General features: G+C 46.9%; 1 protein-coding gene across 1 annotated transcript in view; it reads left to right on the top strand.

Annotated features, from left to right (window-relative positions):
- DTX1 (deltex E3 ubiquitin ligase 1) overlaps window positions 1-17130 on the top strand; it is a 74580-nt gene that overhangs the window by 44032 nt on the left and 13418 nt on the right. The window contains exons 3-4 of the mRNA XM_040420267.1: window positions 5498-5559; window positions 9287-9448. Of these exons, the coding sequence (XP_040276201.1) occupies window positions 5498-5559; window positions 9287-9448 (224 nt within the window). The remainder of the gene's footprint in view (window positions 1-5497; window positions 5560-9286; window positions 9449-17130) is intronic.

Here is a 17130-nt window from a genome sequence, read left to right as displayed (position 1 = left end):
ATACCATAGTGCAGCACAAAATACTGCCCCAGCAGCACCAAATACCATAGTGCAGCACAAAATACTGCCCCAGAAGAACCAAATACCACAGTGCAGCACAATATACTGCCCCAGCAAAACCAAATACCACAGTGCAGCATAATATACTGCCCCAGCAAAACCAAATACCACAGTGCAGCACAATATACTGCCCCAGAATAACCAAATACCACAGTGCAGCACAATATACTGCCTCAGCAGCACCAAATACCACAGTGCAGCACAAAATACTGCCCCAGCAGTACCAAATACCATAGCGCAGCACAATATACTGCCTCAGCAGCACCAAATACCACAGTGCAGCACAAAATACTACCTCAGCAGAACCAAATACCACAGTGCAGCACAATATACTGCCCCAGCAGCACCAAATACCACAGTGCAACACAATATACTGCCCCAGCAGCACCAAATACCACAGTGCAGTACAAAATACTGCCCCAGCAGCACCAAATACCATAGTGCAGCACAAAATACTGCCCCAGCAGAACCAAATACCACAGTGCAGCACAATATACTGCCCCAGCAGCATCAAATACCATAGTGCAGCACAAAATACTGCCCCAGCAGAACCAAATACCACAGTGCAGCACAATATACTGCCCCAGCAAAACCAAATACCACAGTGCAGCACAATACACTGCCCCAGCAGCACCAAATACCACAGTGCAGCATAATATACTGCCCCAGCAAAACCAAATACCACAGTGCAGCACAATATACTGCCCCAGAAGAAACAAATACCACAGTGCAGCACAATATACTGCCCCAGCAGCACCAAATACCACAGTGCAGCACAAAATACTACCCCAGCAGCACCAAATACCACAGTGCAGAACAAAATACTGCCCCAGCAGCACCAAATACCACAGTGCAGCATAAAATACTGCCCCAGCAGAACCAAATACCACAGTGCAGCACAATTTACTGCCCCAGCAAAACCAAATACCACAGTGCAGCATAATATACCGCCCCAGCAGAACCAAATACCACAGTACAGCACAATATACTGCCCCAGCAGCACCAAATACCACAGCGCAGCACAATATACTGCCCCAGCAGCACCAAATACCCCAGTGCAGCACAATATACTGCCCCAGCAGAACCAAATACCACAGTGCAGCACAATATACTGCCTTAGCAGAACCAAATACCACAGTGCAGTACAAAATACTGCTATCCACGTCTCAGTATTCAACTGTCCTGAGGATGGCGATACAGTTTAATTCAGCAGCTGCTGGTTAAGTACCTGATGTTCTTGGAATTAATTAATGCAGAGAGTACCAGATCATTACGTGCCCAGCCGGTGGCCATGAGGAGGGTTAAGGTAGCCTCCTGGGCATTGGCCCACTAGGAAATTTCCCAGTAGGGTCTATGCCCAGTCCACCCCTGGTAACTGGGTTTCCACCATACATGTGATTTTTATAATACTGGTGACATCTTATGTGGCAGAGGGGCCCCCTCAGTAGCAACTGCTACCTCTGCACCCCTTATAACTTCGCCCCTGGAGATGAGACATCTGCGGTAGGAAAGCACTAGCCTTTCTCCCTCTCTCCCCTTCCCTACAATCAGGGCAGGCGCCACCAGTAAGGCGACTTAAGCAGTCGCCTAGGGCGCCATTTAGCAGGGGGCGCCCGTTGCGGTGTAAAAAAATAATAATAATTGGTTATATAAGTTCGGCCGGCGGCGCCCCTCATGCTGCGCCTCCTGAATCTCCGGCGGGGCCGGCTCATTGCTGCGCAGCCTGCGCCTGCTGTGTGTCAGCTCTGTGCTTTTGTTAATGTAGCGTGGCCGAGCTCTCTTCGGTCCGCGGTAGGAGCTTTTGTTTCCTGTACCCGGCCGGACTGACAGGAAGTGCTCACTTAGTGTGCACTTCCTGTCAGTCCGGCCGGGTACAGGAAACAAATGCTCCTGTACCGCGGACCGAAGAGAGCTCGGCCACGCTACATTAACAAAAGCACAGAGCTGACACACAGCAGGCGCAGGCTGCGCAGCAATGAGCCGGCCCCGCCGGAGATTCAGGAGGCGCAGCATGAGGGGCGCCGCCGGCCGAACTTATATAACCAATTATTATTTTTTTACGTGTTTGTGTGGGGGGACTAATGAGATTGACAAGGGGGGGGGGGGGGGAATAATGACATTGACAAGGGAGGGGGGGGGGTAATGACATTGACAAGGGAGGGGGGGGGGAATAATGACATTGACAAGGGAGGGGGGGGAATAATGACATTGACAAGGGGGGGGAATAATGACATTGACAAGGGGGGGGGGAATAATGACATTGACAAGGGAGGGGGGGAATAATGACATTGACAAGGGAGGGGGGGAATAATGACATTGACAAGGGAGGGGGGGAATAATGACATTGACAAGGGAGGGGGGAATAATGACATTGACAAGGGAGGGGGGGGGAATAATGACATTGACAAGGGAGGGGGGGAATAATGACATTGACAAGGGAGGGGGGGAATAATGAGAGTGACAAGAGAGGGGGGAGGGGGGGGGAATAATGAGAGTGACAAGGGAGGGGGAGGGGGGGGGGAATAATGAGAGTGACAAGGGAGAGGGGAGGGGGGGGTGGAATAATGAGAGTGACAAGGGAGGGGGGTGTCGGGGTGGAATAATGACAGTGACAAGGGAGGGAGTGGGGGAGAAGAGAGTGACAAGGGAGGGGGGTATAATGCGATTGACAAGGGAGGGGGGGGAATAATGAGATTGACAAGGGAGGGGGGGGAATAATGAGAGTGAGGGGGGAGGGGGGGAATAATGAGAGTGAGGGGGGAAGGGGGAATAATAAGAGTGACAAGGGAGGGGGAGTGGAATAATGAGAGTGACAAGGGAGGGGGGTGCCGGGGTGGAATAATGAGAGTGACAAGGGAGGGAGTGGGGGAGAAGAGAGTGACAAGGGAGTCCCCAGAGCCAGACCAAGAGCCAGACTGCAGCCAGAGACCAGATCATCTTATTGTCCTGGTGGTAAGTAGACAATGCAATATGTTTATTATGTAATTGTTTAGTTATTAATACTACATTGGAAACTAATTTACCTCACATTTAGGGTCCATTCACACATCCATGTGTGTTTTGCGGATCCACGGATCCGCAAAACACGGACAGCAGCAATGTGCGTTCCGCATTTTGCGGACCGCACATTGCCGGCACTAACAGAATATCCCTTTTCTTGTCCGCTATTGCAGACAAGAATAGGACATGTTCTATTTTTTTCCGGATCGGAATTGCGGATCCGCAATTCCGGATCGGGGCCGCACGTCATGCGGCCCCATAGAAATGTATGGGTCCGCAATTCCGTTCCGCAAAAAAAGACAGCTACAAGAAGCTGGATTAACCCTAAGGGAAACCTAGCAGTTCTTTTTATTTAAAAGCTGAGAAAGGGGTGGAACATATGTGATGTCATGATATGGGCAAGATCATCTGATAAGGGGGGGGCGGCAATTTTTATCTTGCCTAGGGCGGCAAAAATCCTTGCACCGGCCCTGCTACTGTCAAACACAGGATATGAAACATGAAGTAAAGACCCATCATCACCTCATTATAGTGATGCCATCTGGCTACGCATTTCCGTGCTCTCTCACCAGAAATGTATTGTGCAGTATTCATAGCATTGCAAGTATATTCTGCTGGGTTAGCATGCGACAAAAAGTCATCTGAGCCTTAAAGAGCACCGAGTTACTTCTTCCCACACAGTAAATAGATTTTTATTCCTACTGTCACCAGCCAGTAAGTACCTATATATTATGTAGAGAAGTAAGTGTCATCAGGAATGAGTCTCGCAGGCAGATCCCTCAATTCGATCTGCGTTTTAGACTTAGCAATAAATATTTTGGTCAAGAATAAAAAGATGTCCTGACTTCTGACCCTAGAAGTAGTTTCCATTGGTTGCTCATATGGCGGTTATAAATAGCCGTTTGTATCCTTTACGTGTCTGGGATCCAGTGTTCAATCCGTAATCTCTCCTAATCCTTGTTTATCAATGGGGTGAGCAGGTGGTGTCTTTGTCAGGAAGCTGGCTTTACGCATTATGTGATGTCACACAGAGGGGGGCTAGGGGGCTCCGCAATAGCCAGCCGTGTCTGCATATCCATTTACATTTTAAGAGAAGCATGAAAATCTCATTGCACTTGGGGTAAGTCTAGTTCTAGATGAGCGTCATAGTTCTTTTCTACTGTATCTAGTTTACTGATTAGGAAGCAGTCATCCAGTATTGGAGAGCTACCATGATGCTTTTTATCTGTAGTTTTGTGCTGTGATGTTAAAAACCTAAACATAGAAGCTCCTTCCCTGCTTGTTCACTGAATTTACACACAGTGACTGCTGCTGTATGGGGATGAATGATCACTGCTACGATTGTTGGTCCCCATACAGTTTTGTTGCTTATGTGCAGCACGTTCTCTGTTTAAGATTTTTGGTGCCATGCGATCACCTGACAAGTGAGCATTTGCTTTTTTTTCTCAGGGGAATTGGGACACACTACCTGGGACAGTTATCAGTAATTTGTGTTCCTATGAACATGTTTTCCCTATAATTGGCTTCTTCCTTTACCCATGTAAAAGGGTACTAAGGGTCCTTTAACACGGCAGATATTCTGCGCACCCCCCAACGAGCACCAATCAATGATAACAGTATTTATCTGCATTTACATGCAGCAGTCATTGCATGGTATGGTCACCCATGTTTTTCCCACTAGGCTTTGTTTACCTGACTGCAACAATGACATCATGTTGACAAACAATCACTGTGACCTCTGAGGCCAGTGGTTGACTGCAGCAGTCACAAGTGTCAATGTGATGTCTTTGCTGCAGCCAGGTAAACAACAGCTGGTAGGGAAAACTGGCGCAGCGGTGCTGGATCTAGGAAGTACATAAAGTAACGCTTTTCGTTGAAATTGGACAACCCTTTTAAAGAGAGACTCACCTATCCATGGTAAAACAGCTGCTTCATTCCCACCCGCTTCCGACCCATGCAGAGGTCACAGGACCCAGGCTCTTCCAGGTACCAAAGAGTGGCCATGAATGGAGCAGCAGACAGGTGAGTCTTCCTTTTTATGTTCAGGGGCATAGCTCTGGACCAAAGGGGTTGTCGGCTCCAAGGCCAGACAACCCCTTTAAGTGTCTGCCCCTAGTTATCTCCACGATCAGTTAGAATGCATTACAGGTAGTGCTTAGTGAAAGAGTGGATGGCGCCATTCTCCAATGTTTGCTACTGTTGTAGTGCTTGGGACATTACCCAGTTTTTTGGGGGATGGGGTCCATTTGAGCTGAGGTCTATTTCTCTACCGGTTGCATAAAAACTATAGAGACTGATGGCATGGCATGCATGGTACATTATGATGTTTTTTCCAGTATTTGCTAGATATTTTTATTAATCAGACCGAAGTTTGTAATCTGTCACAGAAGACGGTGTAGACAATGCATGTTTGAACATTCGATGTCTCTTCCTGCAGTGTGCCCGCTCTCCCTGTAAAGAATCTAAATGGAACCGGCCCTGTGCATCCGGCCTTGGCAGGTAAGGAGAAAATGAATCCATGTCCGTGATAACGTCTATGAGAAGATGTCCATGTATCTGATTCTTGTCCTTCATGTGTCATCCATATTCCATGTGCACTGCTAGGCTGAAAACTGGATTTCCAGAGGCTCTACTACCAATGATCAGTAAAACCACAGACTGAACATGGATGCCAAGTCCTTCTTACATCTAGCTTACCATTCAGGCCTCATGCACACGACCGTTGTTTTTGTGGCTCGGATGCGGACCCATTCACTTCAATGGGGCTGCAAAAGATGCGGACAGCACTCCGTGTGCTGTCCGCATCCGTTGCTCCGTTCCGTGGCCCCGCAAAAAAAAATAGAACAAGTCCTATTCTTGTCCGTTTTGCGGACAAGAATAGGCATTTCTACAATGGGCCGCCCGTTCCGTTCCGCAAATTGCGGAAGGCACACAGGCGGTTTCTGTTTTTTTGTGGATCCGCGGTTTGCGGACCGCAAAAAACGGAACAGTCGTGTGCATGAGGCCTTACAATCAATAATTACACAAGTGATTTGCAGTTTTTGTATTATGGGATACACTCACTGTCTATCTCAGAACTTTGGTGTGCAAAGTTTCCAGGTCTATTATTTGGCCGAGACTGCTTCTACCTCTAAGGCTCCATTCACACGTCCGCAAATGGGTCCGCATCCGTTCCGCAATTTTGCGGAACGGGTGCGGACCCATTCATTTTCTATGGGGACGGAATGGATGCGGACAGCACACAGTGTGCTGTCAGCATCCGCATTTGCGGAGCGCGGCCCCGATCTTCAGGTCTGCAGCTCCGCAAAAGATAGAACATGTCCTATTCTTGTCCGCAGCTTGCGGACAAGAAAAGGCATTTCTATAGGGGTGCCGGGCGGGTGTGTTGCGGATCCGCAATTTGCGGGTCCGCAACACACCACGGACGTGTGAATGGATCCTTAATGTACCTTTCATACCTTTTAAGGTCTCTACTCCTTTTTGAACTCTTGACCAGATTCCATGTAGATCTGCCAGGGAAACATTGCTTAAGGCTACATTTACTCAACCATATCCGGTTTGTGCTCTGCAAAATACAGATGAGGTCCGTGTGCATCCCGCCCCATTGTAAAAATGCCTATTCTTGTCTGCAAAATGGACAAGACTAGGACCTGTTTTATAATTTGTGGCACGGCCATACGGATGCGGACAGCATATGCGTAACATCTCTGTGCTGTTTGCATTTTTTGCAGCCCCATAGAAATGAATGGGTCTATGTGCGATCCGCAAAAAATGCAGATCGGACACGGACCGGACATACGGTCGTGTAAATGTAGTCTTATACTGATAAATACTATGATGTTTAACAATAATGGAATTTACTTTCAGAAAAACCTGATCTTTAATAACTTTTTGGCACTTTGCAAACACATCCATTAGCGGATCTTCTCTGACATATGCCATCATTATTATTTAATAAAAATCTGACATTGACAAGGTAGAAAATGTTATATTTGATATATTTTAAAGGGGTTCTCTGGGCTTTTTCTTGAAATCCTGGCTCTTCTGTACTATGGAAAAACGAGTGTTTGGTCAGTACTTAACCATCCGTTGTGCTTCTGATGCCGCTGTCTCCACTGTACTCAGACTGATTGCGAGCGTGGGTCCCGACCTGATGGGTTCCCGAGTGCTGCCGATACTGTTTAGGCAGCTGAACAGGAAGATTCAGAACTCATGTGGTCGGGACCCGAGTGGAAGAGCCCACATCCCAGCATCAGCAGTGTGACGGACGGGTAAGTACTGAGCAAACGCCAGGATCTTAAGAGAAGCTTGGAGCACCCCTTTAAAGGGATATTTCAGTTGCTCGAAGTTATCCCCTATCCACAGAATAGGGGATAACTATCAGATCGGTGGGATCCTACCGCTGGGACCCCCACTGATCACGAGAACGGAGGCCCCATACCCCCTGCAGCCCCCCTAAAATGAACGTATCGGCCAGTTGGGCATTTCTGTGACCACTACATTCATCTCTATGGGAATTCCAGGGATGGCCGCTGTACTGAGCTATCTCCGGAACTCCCATAGAAATGAGTGGAGCAGCTACATGCATGTGTGACTTGCCGCTTCGTTCATTTCAGGGGGGCTGCAGGGGACACGGGGCCCCCATTCTCATGATCAGTGGGGGTCCCAGCGGTAGGACCCCACTGATCTGATAGTTATCCCCTTTCCTGTGGATAGGGGATAACTTCTAGCAACAAAAATACCCCTTTAAGTCCAATCTGTTTGTAGTAAGTCAGTCTCTCATGGTCATGCTTGTATCAATAAGGCACATTCACAGGACAGTGGAAAACGAACGTGTGATGGCTGTTTTTTAACGGCCGTCACATGTCTGATTAAGAACAATGCCAGTCTATGGGGTTATTCACACTGCCTTTTTAAGAACAGTGGAAGTCTATGATGTCCATTTCTCAGAAAGGCATCATTGAAAAAATACCCGTTAAAAATAGACCATTTTGCCATTCTCAGTGGGCATTTTTTGTCACTGTTTGAACGTTGCCTAAGGTCTCCCATTTTTCTCTGGTCTCTGTGGCCTGTGAATAGACAGATGCTTCTAACTAATCAGACAAAAATCTCTGCCCTTTGACCTGCAGTAAATCTCATTAGATGAGCATCATAAAGCGTTTCAGGTATTTATAGTGGAGCGTCGGGGTTACACTTTATTTTTACAGTGTCTCACAATGTCCCATGTAAAGAAACGCTTTAATGCATAGCACCAAAAATAGGCTCACACAGGAGTGTATCATAAAAAGAACATGTCCACAGAAGATCTCCAAAGCAATACATACACACATTTTTTGGCATATAATTCATGTAACGTATGGTGGCGACATTAGGGCTAACATAACAGTGCCAGTAAAATATATAGAATACTTACCCTTCCTCCACTCCCATGACCTTTCCCCAAAATTTGTTAAAGGGGTTGTCAAGGATTAGTAAAACATGACTGCTTGCTTCCAAAAAACAGCGCCACACCTGTCCACAGGTGGTGTGCGGTATTGCAGATCTGCCCCATTGACTCCAAAGGAGCTGAGATGCAATACAAGATACCACCCATGGGCAGATGTGGTCCTGTTTTTGGAAGAAAGCAGCCATGCTTTTCTATGGGCACATTCACATCCCCGTTTTGTTTTCCGTTCTTCTGATTAGAAGAACAGAATTTTTTATTTTTTTTAAACGATCAGTTATTTTCAGCATCAGTTATGCTCAGTTAGCATCAGTTTGCGCTAAAAATAACGGATCTGTCTTTTATTAAGCATCAGTTATGATCAGTTTGCTTCCGTTTTGTTAGTTCTGTCAGGGTTACGTTATTATATACAGGAGAAAAAGTCCTGCGAGGAGGTCTAAAATAACAAATCTCTAATGGAACTGAGCCAAATTCTGGGTCAAACTGAGCCAAACTGATTATAATTAATGCTCAAAATAACGAATCGTTTTTTTGTTTTTGTTGATGGATCAGAAGAACGGAAAACAAAACGGTGATGTGAATGCGCCCTAACTCTGCAGCTTCTGTTCTGTCATGTCCACCCCTTCCATGAAGACACTGAGAACTTTGGTGAGATGGAAGAGAAGTGTGACTTGGACCTTAGAGAGTAGATGACTAAGTAATTTGTTTGGTTTTGATTGTGACGTCACTGGGTTTGGAAGCAAGTAGGAGGTCCTAGTCATGTAACTTTTGTTCTTTTGTCAGGAATGACTGGTATTCTGATGTGTGCAGCTGGACTGCCTGTGTGCTTAACCAGAGCCCCTAAACCTATACTGCACCCACCTCCTGTCAACAAAGAGGACATCAAACCTGTGAGCGGCATCAGTGGCATCTGTCGAAAGACCAAAAAGAAACACCTGAAGAAAAGTAGGTGTCAAAAACATATGGAGTTGAAGTGGGGAATTTTGCCTAAACATATTTTTGATGGTAATTGTTAAAGAGGACCTGTCAGCTCTCCAGATACTTCTGTTTTAATACATTATTGTATTCCCCATGATATAACAATTGTGGAGCATCATTTCATAGAACTTTGCATTGTTCCTCTGTTATTCCTCCTAGAAATGTGTGAATACATTGACAATTGAGTCTTACCAGTTGGGGGGGTGTCCATACACAGTCTGACATAATTCAGTCAGTCCGGACAGTGTCAGTCTCCCAGCTGACTATGACAAGGGGAATGGTAACGGACAATTTCCAATTTATTTATACATTTGTAGGAGGAATAACAGAGGAACAGTACAACCCAGAATTATAATAAAAGATGCTCCATTATTGTTGTTTCATGGTGAATGCAAGCATGTACTAAAACAGATATGTCATGACGGACAACAGGTCCTCCTTAAATCAAAGGTTAATGAAACATCGCATAAGTATCGTAATTACTAATTCAAGCTTAATATAACAAAATATGTGCAGCATACACAGTGCACATTGAGATCAGAGGATTGTCTGTGTAATGCAGGACAGGACAGGTCATCCAAAGCGAGAGACGCTCTTTGTAACTGATCTCGACTTGATGAGGATCCCAAACATTGGACTCCCCTCTAAAAGTTCCTTAAAACAGAGCCTATGATCATAGCCTGTAGGGCAACTTGATATCATTTATATGAGTACTGGGCGACTCAGGGAGCACCCAGAAATTTAGCCTGGGGGGGTCCGAGGTTCAAAATTGTTTGGCCCCCCCATTGTTATAAGCCCCTCCTACATATAATAGGCCACTCCAAACAAACACCGTACAGCTGAAATTCTATTGTTGAGGATGAAGGTAAGAGTCTCACCCTCATCCTCCATAGACACACTGTACTCAATACTCCGGGCCCCAACATAAAGCTCCTGTACTCAAACTCTTCTTCTTCTCTTGTAGATAGAACAAAGTCCAGCTCTCAAGTGGTAAGGGTGCTCTGACCTGCTCTGCACGGATACGGGCTGTGTTCACACCCGACGTAGATGCAGCAAAAAAGTCCAAATGGATCCAGCGATCCATTTGGACTTTTTTGCTGCATCTTCTTCTTCCCTCCCTGTGACTGGAATCACTATCCAGTTCTGTTTCACACACTGCCCCCCACATAGCTCCATGGCAGGAGCTATTGCAGTTTCACTTCCTCCCTCCTAGTCCTGAACGCGGCAGTGGAGGAGGAGCTGCGCGATATTTAAGGTGTGTAGGTCCGGGTGGAGGAGCCTGTCTCTACACATCATACAGAGAGGGGATGCCTACCCTGGCTGAACTGCCTGCTTCACATTATACAATAGACAACAGCAGGCTGCAGCCAGGAAGCTCCTCCCCTCCCTCCCCGGATCCTGCTCATGGCCTGTGGTTCCTGCCACCATTCGCCACCCGCCTGTGGCCTGCTTCCGCCCCATTTCCAGCCACCACCATGCTTATAGCTGCCCAGCTCTGAATCCTCCTTCTACAAATAGCAGGGAAGCAGCCGGAGCATCTCCTCTCCTACATAGCGCCCCATACCTCTTACATCCAGTGATGTCACCTTTGTTGTAGACGTTCTCTTTCTTTATCTTCTCCATTCAGACCAGACCACCATGATGATTTTCCAGCCATTTCTCATCTCTGCAGAGATTGACAAACAGACATTAGTTTCCCACTTTTCCATCATCCTTACATCTTCTGAACACCCCATCCTGCCATCCCCAATACTGTGCTCCCCAATACTATACTGCAGAAACTGTCCCCCTGAAAATTCTAGTACCACACAGATAGTGCCCCCTTCAACAATTATTGGTGCACAGTGCTGTAAATAAATAACTGCGCCCAGTTAATAGTGCCCCTGACACTAATACTATAAACATAATGTCCCCCAAAAATAATTGTGCTAAGCTGATACTCTGCCAGGGTGCCTACCAAAGTAACAGTGCTCCCCAAAATCCCACCAATAGAAATAATTCTCTGCCAGAGCACACTTGGTAGTAATAATGCCCCCATAGTGCCCATACTAGTAATCATGTTCTCCATAGCCCCCCAGTAGTAAAGTAGTAAAACTCACCATAATGCCCCCTAGTAGTAATAATTCTCCTTATGACAGTACTAGAAATACCCCCTGTTAGTGCACGCAGTTGAGCTAATGTCCGCATAATGTATGCCAGTATAAAATACCCCTATATAGTGCCCCAGTAAATGCCCCCATAGTGCTCCTCTCCCCCTTCCCCATAGTGCCCCCATAATGTGCCAGTATAAAATACCCCATCTTAGTGCCCTCAGCACATGCCTCCATTGTGCTCCTCTCCCTCTTCCCCATAGTGCCCCCCAGTAAAAAAAAAAAGCCCCTATAGTGCCCCCCATAATGTGCCAGTAAAAAATCCCCCTTCTTAGTGCCACCAAATGCCCCCATAACGTGCCAGTAAAAAAATCGTCCTTCTTAGTGCCACCAGATGCCCCCATAGTTTTCCTCTCCCCCATAGTGCCCCCATAATGTGCCAGTAAAAAATGCCCCTTCTCAGTGCCACCAGATGCCCCCAAAGTGCTCCTTTACCTCATAAAGTGCCAGTAAAAATGCCCCTTTAATGCCACCAGATGCGCTCATAGTGCTCCTCTCCAGAATAGTGTCCCCTATAATGTGCCAGTAAATAATGCCCCTATAGTGCCACCAGATGCCCCATAGCGCCGTTTTCCCCAATAGTGCCTCCCATGATGTGCCAGTAAATAATGCCCCTATAGTGCCACCAGATGCTCCATAGTGCCTCTCTCCCCTATGGTGCCTACCATAATGTGCCAGTAAAAATTGCCCCCTTAGTGCCACCAGATGCCATAGTGCTCCCCATAATGTGCCATTAAAAAATGCCCCTTTAGAGCCACTAGATGCCCCCCATAGCGCCTCCCCATAATGTGCCAGTAAATAATGCCCCTATAGTGCCACCAGATGCCCCATAGTGCCGCTCTCCCCTATAGTGCCTCCCATAATGTGCCAGTACAAAATACCCCCTTAGTACCACCAGATGCCCCCATAGTGCTCCTCTCCCCCATAGTGCCCCCCATAATGTGCCAGTAAGAAATGCCCCCATAGAGCCCCCCCTCCAAAATGGGCCAATAAGAAATGCTCCCAGATGCCCCCCCCCCTCCAAAATGGGCCAGTAAGAAATGCCCCCAGATGCCCCCCCAAATGGGCCAGTAAGAAATGCCCCTAGTTGCCCCCAGGGTTCTTCTTTCCAATATTGTGCCATGTATAAAAATAAATAAAAAAACACTAATACTTACCTCTATGCGGCTGTCAGCGATGCGATGCAGGACTCTTCCGGCCTGTGTCCCGCGCTGTATGCTGCCCGGTTTAGGCGGCGCGATGATAATGACGTCATTGCTCTGCCTGAGCCGGCCTTTGATAGGCTAGTGTCTGCAGCCTATCAGAAGAACGGAGAAGGGAGATGCCTCTCTCTCCTCTGCTCTGCCGCAGCTCAGCCATCTGTATCGGTGATACAGACGAATATGGAGATGAGCGCTTCCACAATGGAAGCGCTCATCTCCTCCTGCTGCTGCCCGGCCACCGCCCACAATTAGATTGCCTGTGGCGATCGGCGGTGCGGCCCTGAGTGATGAAATAAAAAAAAATAGTTCTAGGCGGGGTCCAGACCCGTTGGACCCCCCTGTAGGTGCGCCCTTGGGGCTACTTAACATTGACACTTCAGTTATTTGATCAGTTATTTCCATTTATTTCCATTTATTGTGAGCCAAAACCAGGTATGGGTCAAAGTTTTTTGTGGACCGTATGCGGAACCATTCATTTCAATGGGTCCGCAAAAAAACCCGAAGTTACTCTGTGTACATTCCGTTTCCGTATGTAAGTTCCGCAGAAAATTATAACATGTCCTATTATTGTCCTCATTACGGACAAGGATAGTACTGTTCTATTAGGGACCGTTCTGCAAAATATGTAATAAACACGGACGCCATCCATATTTTTTGCTGATCCGTGTTTTGCGGACTGCAAAATACATACGGTCGTCTGCATGAGCACTTAGGAGTGGAATAAAAAGTCGCAAACACCATGTTAAACACCGCCCTTGCAACATTCCCAAAAAGTGGGTTTGGGGAGAGAGGGGCAGGGCCAGAGGACCCAACGCATTTATTTTCATTTGTGCCAGTTTTGAGGAGCAAATGAAGATGACAGAAGTCTATAGCAGCTCCGAGCTGCCATAGATTTCATTCTGGAGTAATGAGGCGTGCTCCTCGACATATATTAGGCACATGCTTCAGCAGTGCAAGGAATATCAAGACACTCGCCGATCCTTGATAAATCTCCCCCTATGACTCTATATACTGAAAATGCATCCGAAAAATGCATGCTTCTTGAAACCGCTTATGCCTTTTGTGTTTTTGGGTAATTACTAGAGATGAGCGAATCGAATCCCACAAAGTGGAATTGGATCCGAATTTGAGGATAAATTCGATTCGCCTCAAAGCCGAATTTCCTCGTGCTTCGTGTTAGCGAATCGATTTAATCTGAAATAGTGTAAAAAACTAAAAAATTCATACTTACCCCTCCATTTGCTCACGACGGCCCACCAGCCGCCCTCTTGATTGTAGATCTCGGCCGAAATCCTGTGCGTGGTGACGTATGACGTCACCACGCCGGCTGGTGCATTGACGTAATCTCACGCCGTGCAAGATTTCGCTCCAGATCTTCAAGCAATATGGCGGCGGCTGGCCCGTCGCGAGCAAATGGAGGCGGTAAGTTTGATTTAATTTTATTATTTTTTTATGTTAATTTCACACTGTTCTTACACTCAGATGCCGCAATCATGTATGAACGCAGCATCTGACGGGTACAATGACGGGGGGCGGCGCTATCGCAGCTCCCTGTCATTGCACCCACTACTTACAAAATAATGCACTTTGTGACGAAGTAATTTGTCACGAAGCAACATTTTTTTTTAAATTCGGCGAATCAGGTGAAATTCCCTCATCTCTAGTAATTAGAGTATTATGTTCAGGTTTGTTTAAAGGGGTTTGCTCAGAATGAACAGTTATCACCCATCCACTTGATTGTTGATTAGTGCCTGATCGCTGGGGACCCCACAATCGTGAGAACTGTGCCCACCATATCTCCTCACTGCATGACCATTACACCATTAAAGTCTATGGAACTGATGAAGATAACTGTGTCAGTGCAATTGACTCTGGATGGATGGCAGCAAGCTTGTTCATCTGCTGCTCCATTCAAGCTCCCCCTCACTGCAGTCATGCATTGAAGAGGACCAGGGAACACAGGACCCCATTTTTGTAATTGGCGGGGGTCTCAGCAGTGGTCACCCAGTTATCATACACATCATCTATTCTGTGGACAGGTGATAAATGACGATTGTATGTGCAGGCAGGAGTACCGATGCAGGGCTGGCACATGGATGATGGAGTCAATAATCAGGCCCGTGGGTTGCAATAAAGTTTTTGCTAAATCAATGATGGAAGTATTAGTACATATAGCAGCAAAAGGCACAGTTCCAAAGTATATCACAGTATTCAGTAATAGTAGTAATCCCTGACTCTCTTTCTAAGGACACTTTGCAGTCTCTCCAAATAACCACAGGAGTTCTATGCTGTTCTTGTTAACCCTTTCTACAGTTCCTGGGCTGAGGGACACAGAATTTAGATCTGAATGGCCAGACCGTGTGGCAGGTCCCTGAGGCAATTAACCTTTTCCACAGCAGTAGAGTCTCTTGCCATAAACAAGCGAAAATCTTACTGACATTTATCTTGTACGGCCTTTATGGTTCTGAACCTTCTAAGATGGCTGGTCTTTTTCCTTCAGGGGTACCCTGATGGCAAACTTGGTTTTCTGGCGGCTGTAGTCTCAGAGAGAAAGGTTCTCTGGACTTGGGCCTAGTCTGCAAGATCTTGCACATGTAGGTCTTGTCTGTAGCCAGTGATGGTCAATTCGCCAGCGAACACATGCGGGCTGCCATCTTTAGTAAGGTAGACTCGCCCTTACCTGTGCCTGTGTCGGGAGCCGGTCTGAAATCAAATGCGGTCACCGGGAGCAGGCAGTTCCGAGAACAGCCGCTGGGGGCCTTCATCGGGCTGATCTCGGAACTGCCTGCTCCCGGTGACCGCATTTGATTTCAGACCGCCTCCCGGCACAGGCACAGGTAAGGGCTTACCTGTGCATCGCCGGACGGGTGAGTCTACCTTACTAAGGCCCCTTTCACACGAGCGAGTTTTCCACGCGGGTGCAATGCGTGACGTGAACGCATAGTACCCGCACTGAATCCTGACCCATTCATTTAAATGGGTCTGTGTACATGAGCGTTGTTTTTCACGCATCAGTTCTGCGTTGCGTTAAAATCGCAGCATGTTCTATATTCTGCGTTTTTCACGTAGCCCTGGCCCCATAGAAGTGAATGGGGCTGCATGAAAAACGCATTGCATCCCGAAGCAAGTGCGGGTGCAATGCGTTTTTCACTGATGGTTGCTAAGAGATGTTGTTTGTAAACCTACAGTTTTTTATCACACGCGTGAAAAACGCATCAAAACGCATTGCACCCGAGCGGAAAAAACTGAACAACTGAACACAATCGCAGACAAAACTGACTGAACTTGCTTGCAAAATAGTGCGAGTTTCACTGAACGCACCCTGAACGCATCCGGACCTAATCCGTCACGCTCGTGTGAAAGGGGCCTAAGGCCCCTTTCACACGGGCGAGTATTCCGCGCGGATGCGATGCGTGAGTTGAACGCATTGCACCCGCACTGAATACCGCCCCTTTCATTTCTATGGGGCTGTTCACATGAGCAGTGATTTTCACGCATCACTTGTGCGTTGCGTGAAAATCGCAGCATGCTCTATATTCTGCGTTTTTCACGCAACGCAGGCCCCATAGAAGTGAATGGGGTTGCGTGAAAATCGCAAGCATCCGCAAGCAAGTGCGGATGCGGTGCGATTTTCACGCATGGTTGCTAGGTGACAGTCTATTCACTGTATTATTTTCCCTCATAACATGGTTATAAGGGAAAATAATAGCATTCTGAATACAGAATGCTTAGTAGGTGATCAATTGAGGGTTAAAAAAAATAAAAAAATTAACTCACCTTCTCCTCTTGTTCGCGTAGCTCCCAGTCTCTTTTTTACTTCTCAAAAGATCAACTATAGGCTAGGACCTGTGGTGACGTCAGATCACATGCTCCAATCACATGGTCCATCACCACGGTGATGTACCATGTGATTAGAGCATGTGATCTGACGTCACCAAAGGTCCTTTAGCCCACAGCTCATCATTAAAGAAGTAAAGAAGAGACCGGGAACTACACGAACAAGAGGAGAAGGTGAGTTAATTTTTTTATTTATTTTTAACCCCTCCAGCGCTATTTTAGTATGCATTCTGTATTCAGAATGCTATTATTTTCCCTTATAACCATGTTATGAGGGAAAATAATAAAATCTACAGAACACCTAACCCAAGCCCGAACTTCTGTGAAGAAGTTCGGGCTTGGGTACCAAACATGCGTGATTTTTCTCACGCGAGTGCAAAACGCATTACAATGTTTTGCACTCGCGCGGAAAAATCGCGGGTGTTCCCGCAACGCACCCGCACTTTTTTCCGCAACGCCC

This window comes from Bufo bufo, chromosome 2 (genome assembly GCF_905171765.1).
Source record: "Bufo bufo chromosome 2, aBufBuf1.1, whole genome shotgun sequence".
Taxonomy (NCBI): domain Eukaryota; kingdom Metazoa; phylum Chordata; class Amphibia; order Anura; family Bufonidae; genus Bufo; species Bufo bufo.
This window is presented reverse-complemented; position numbering and strand designations above follow the sequence as displayed.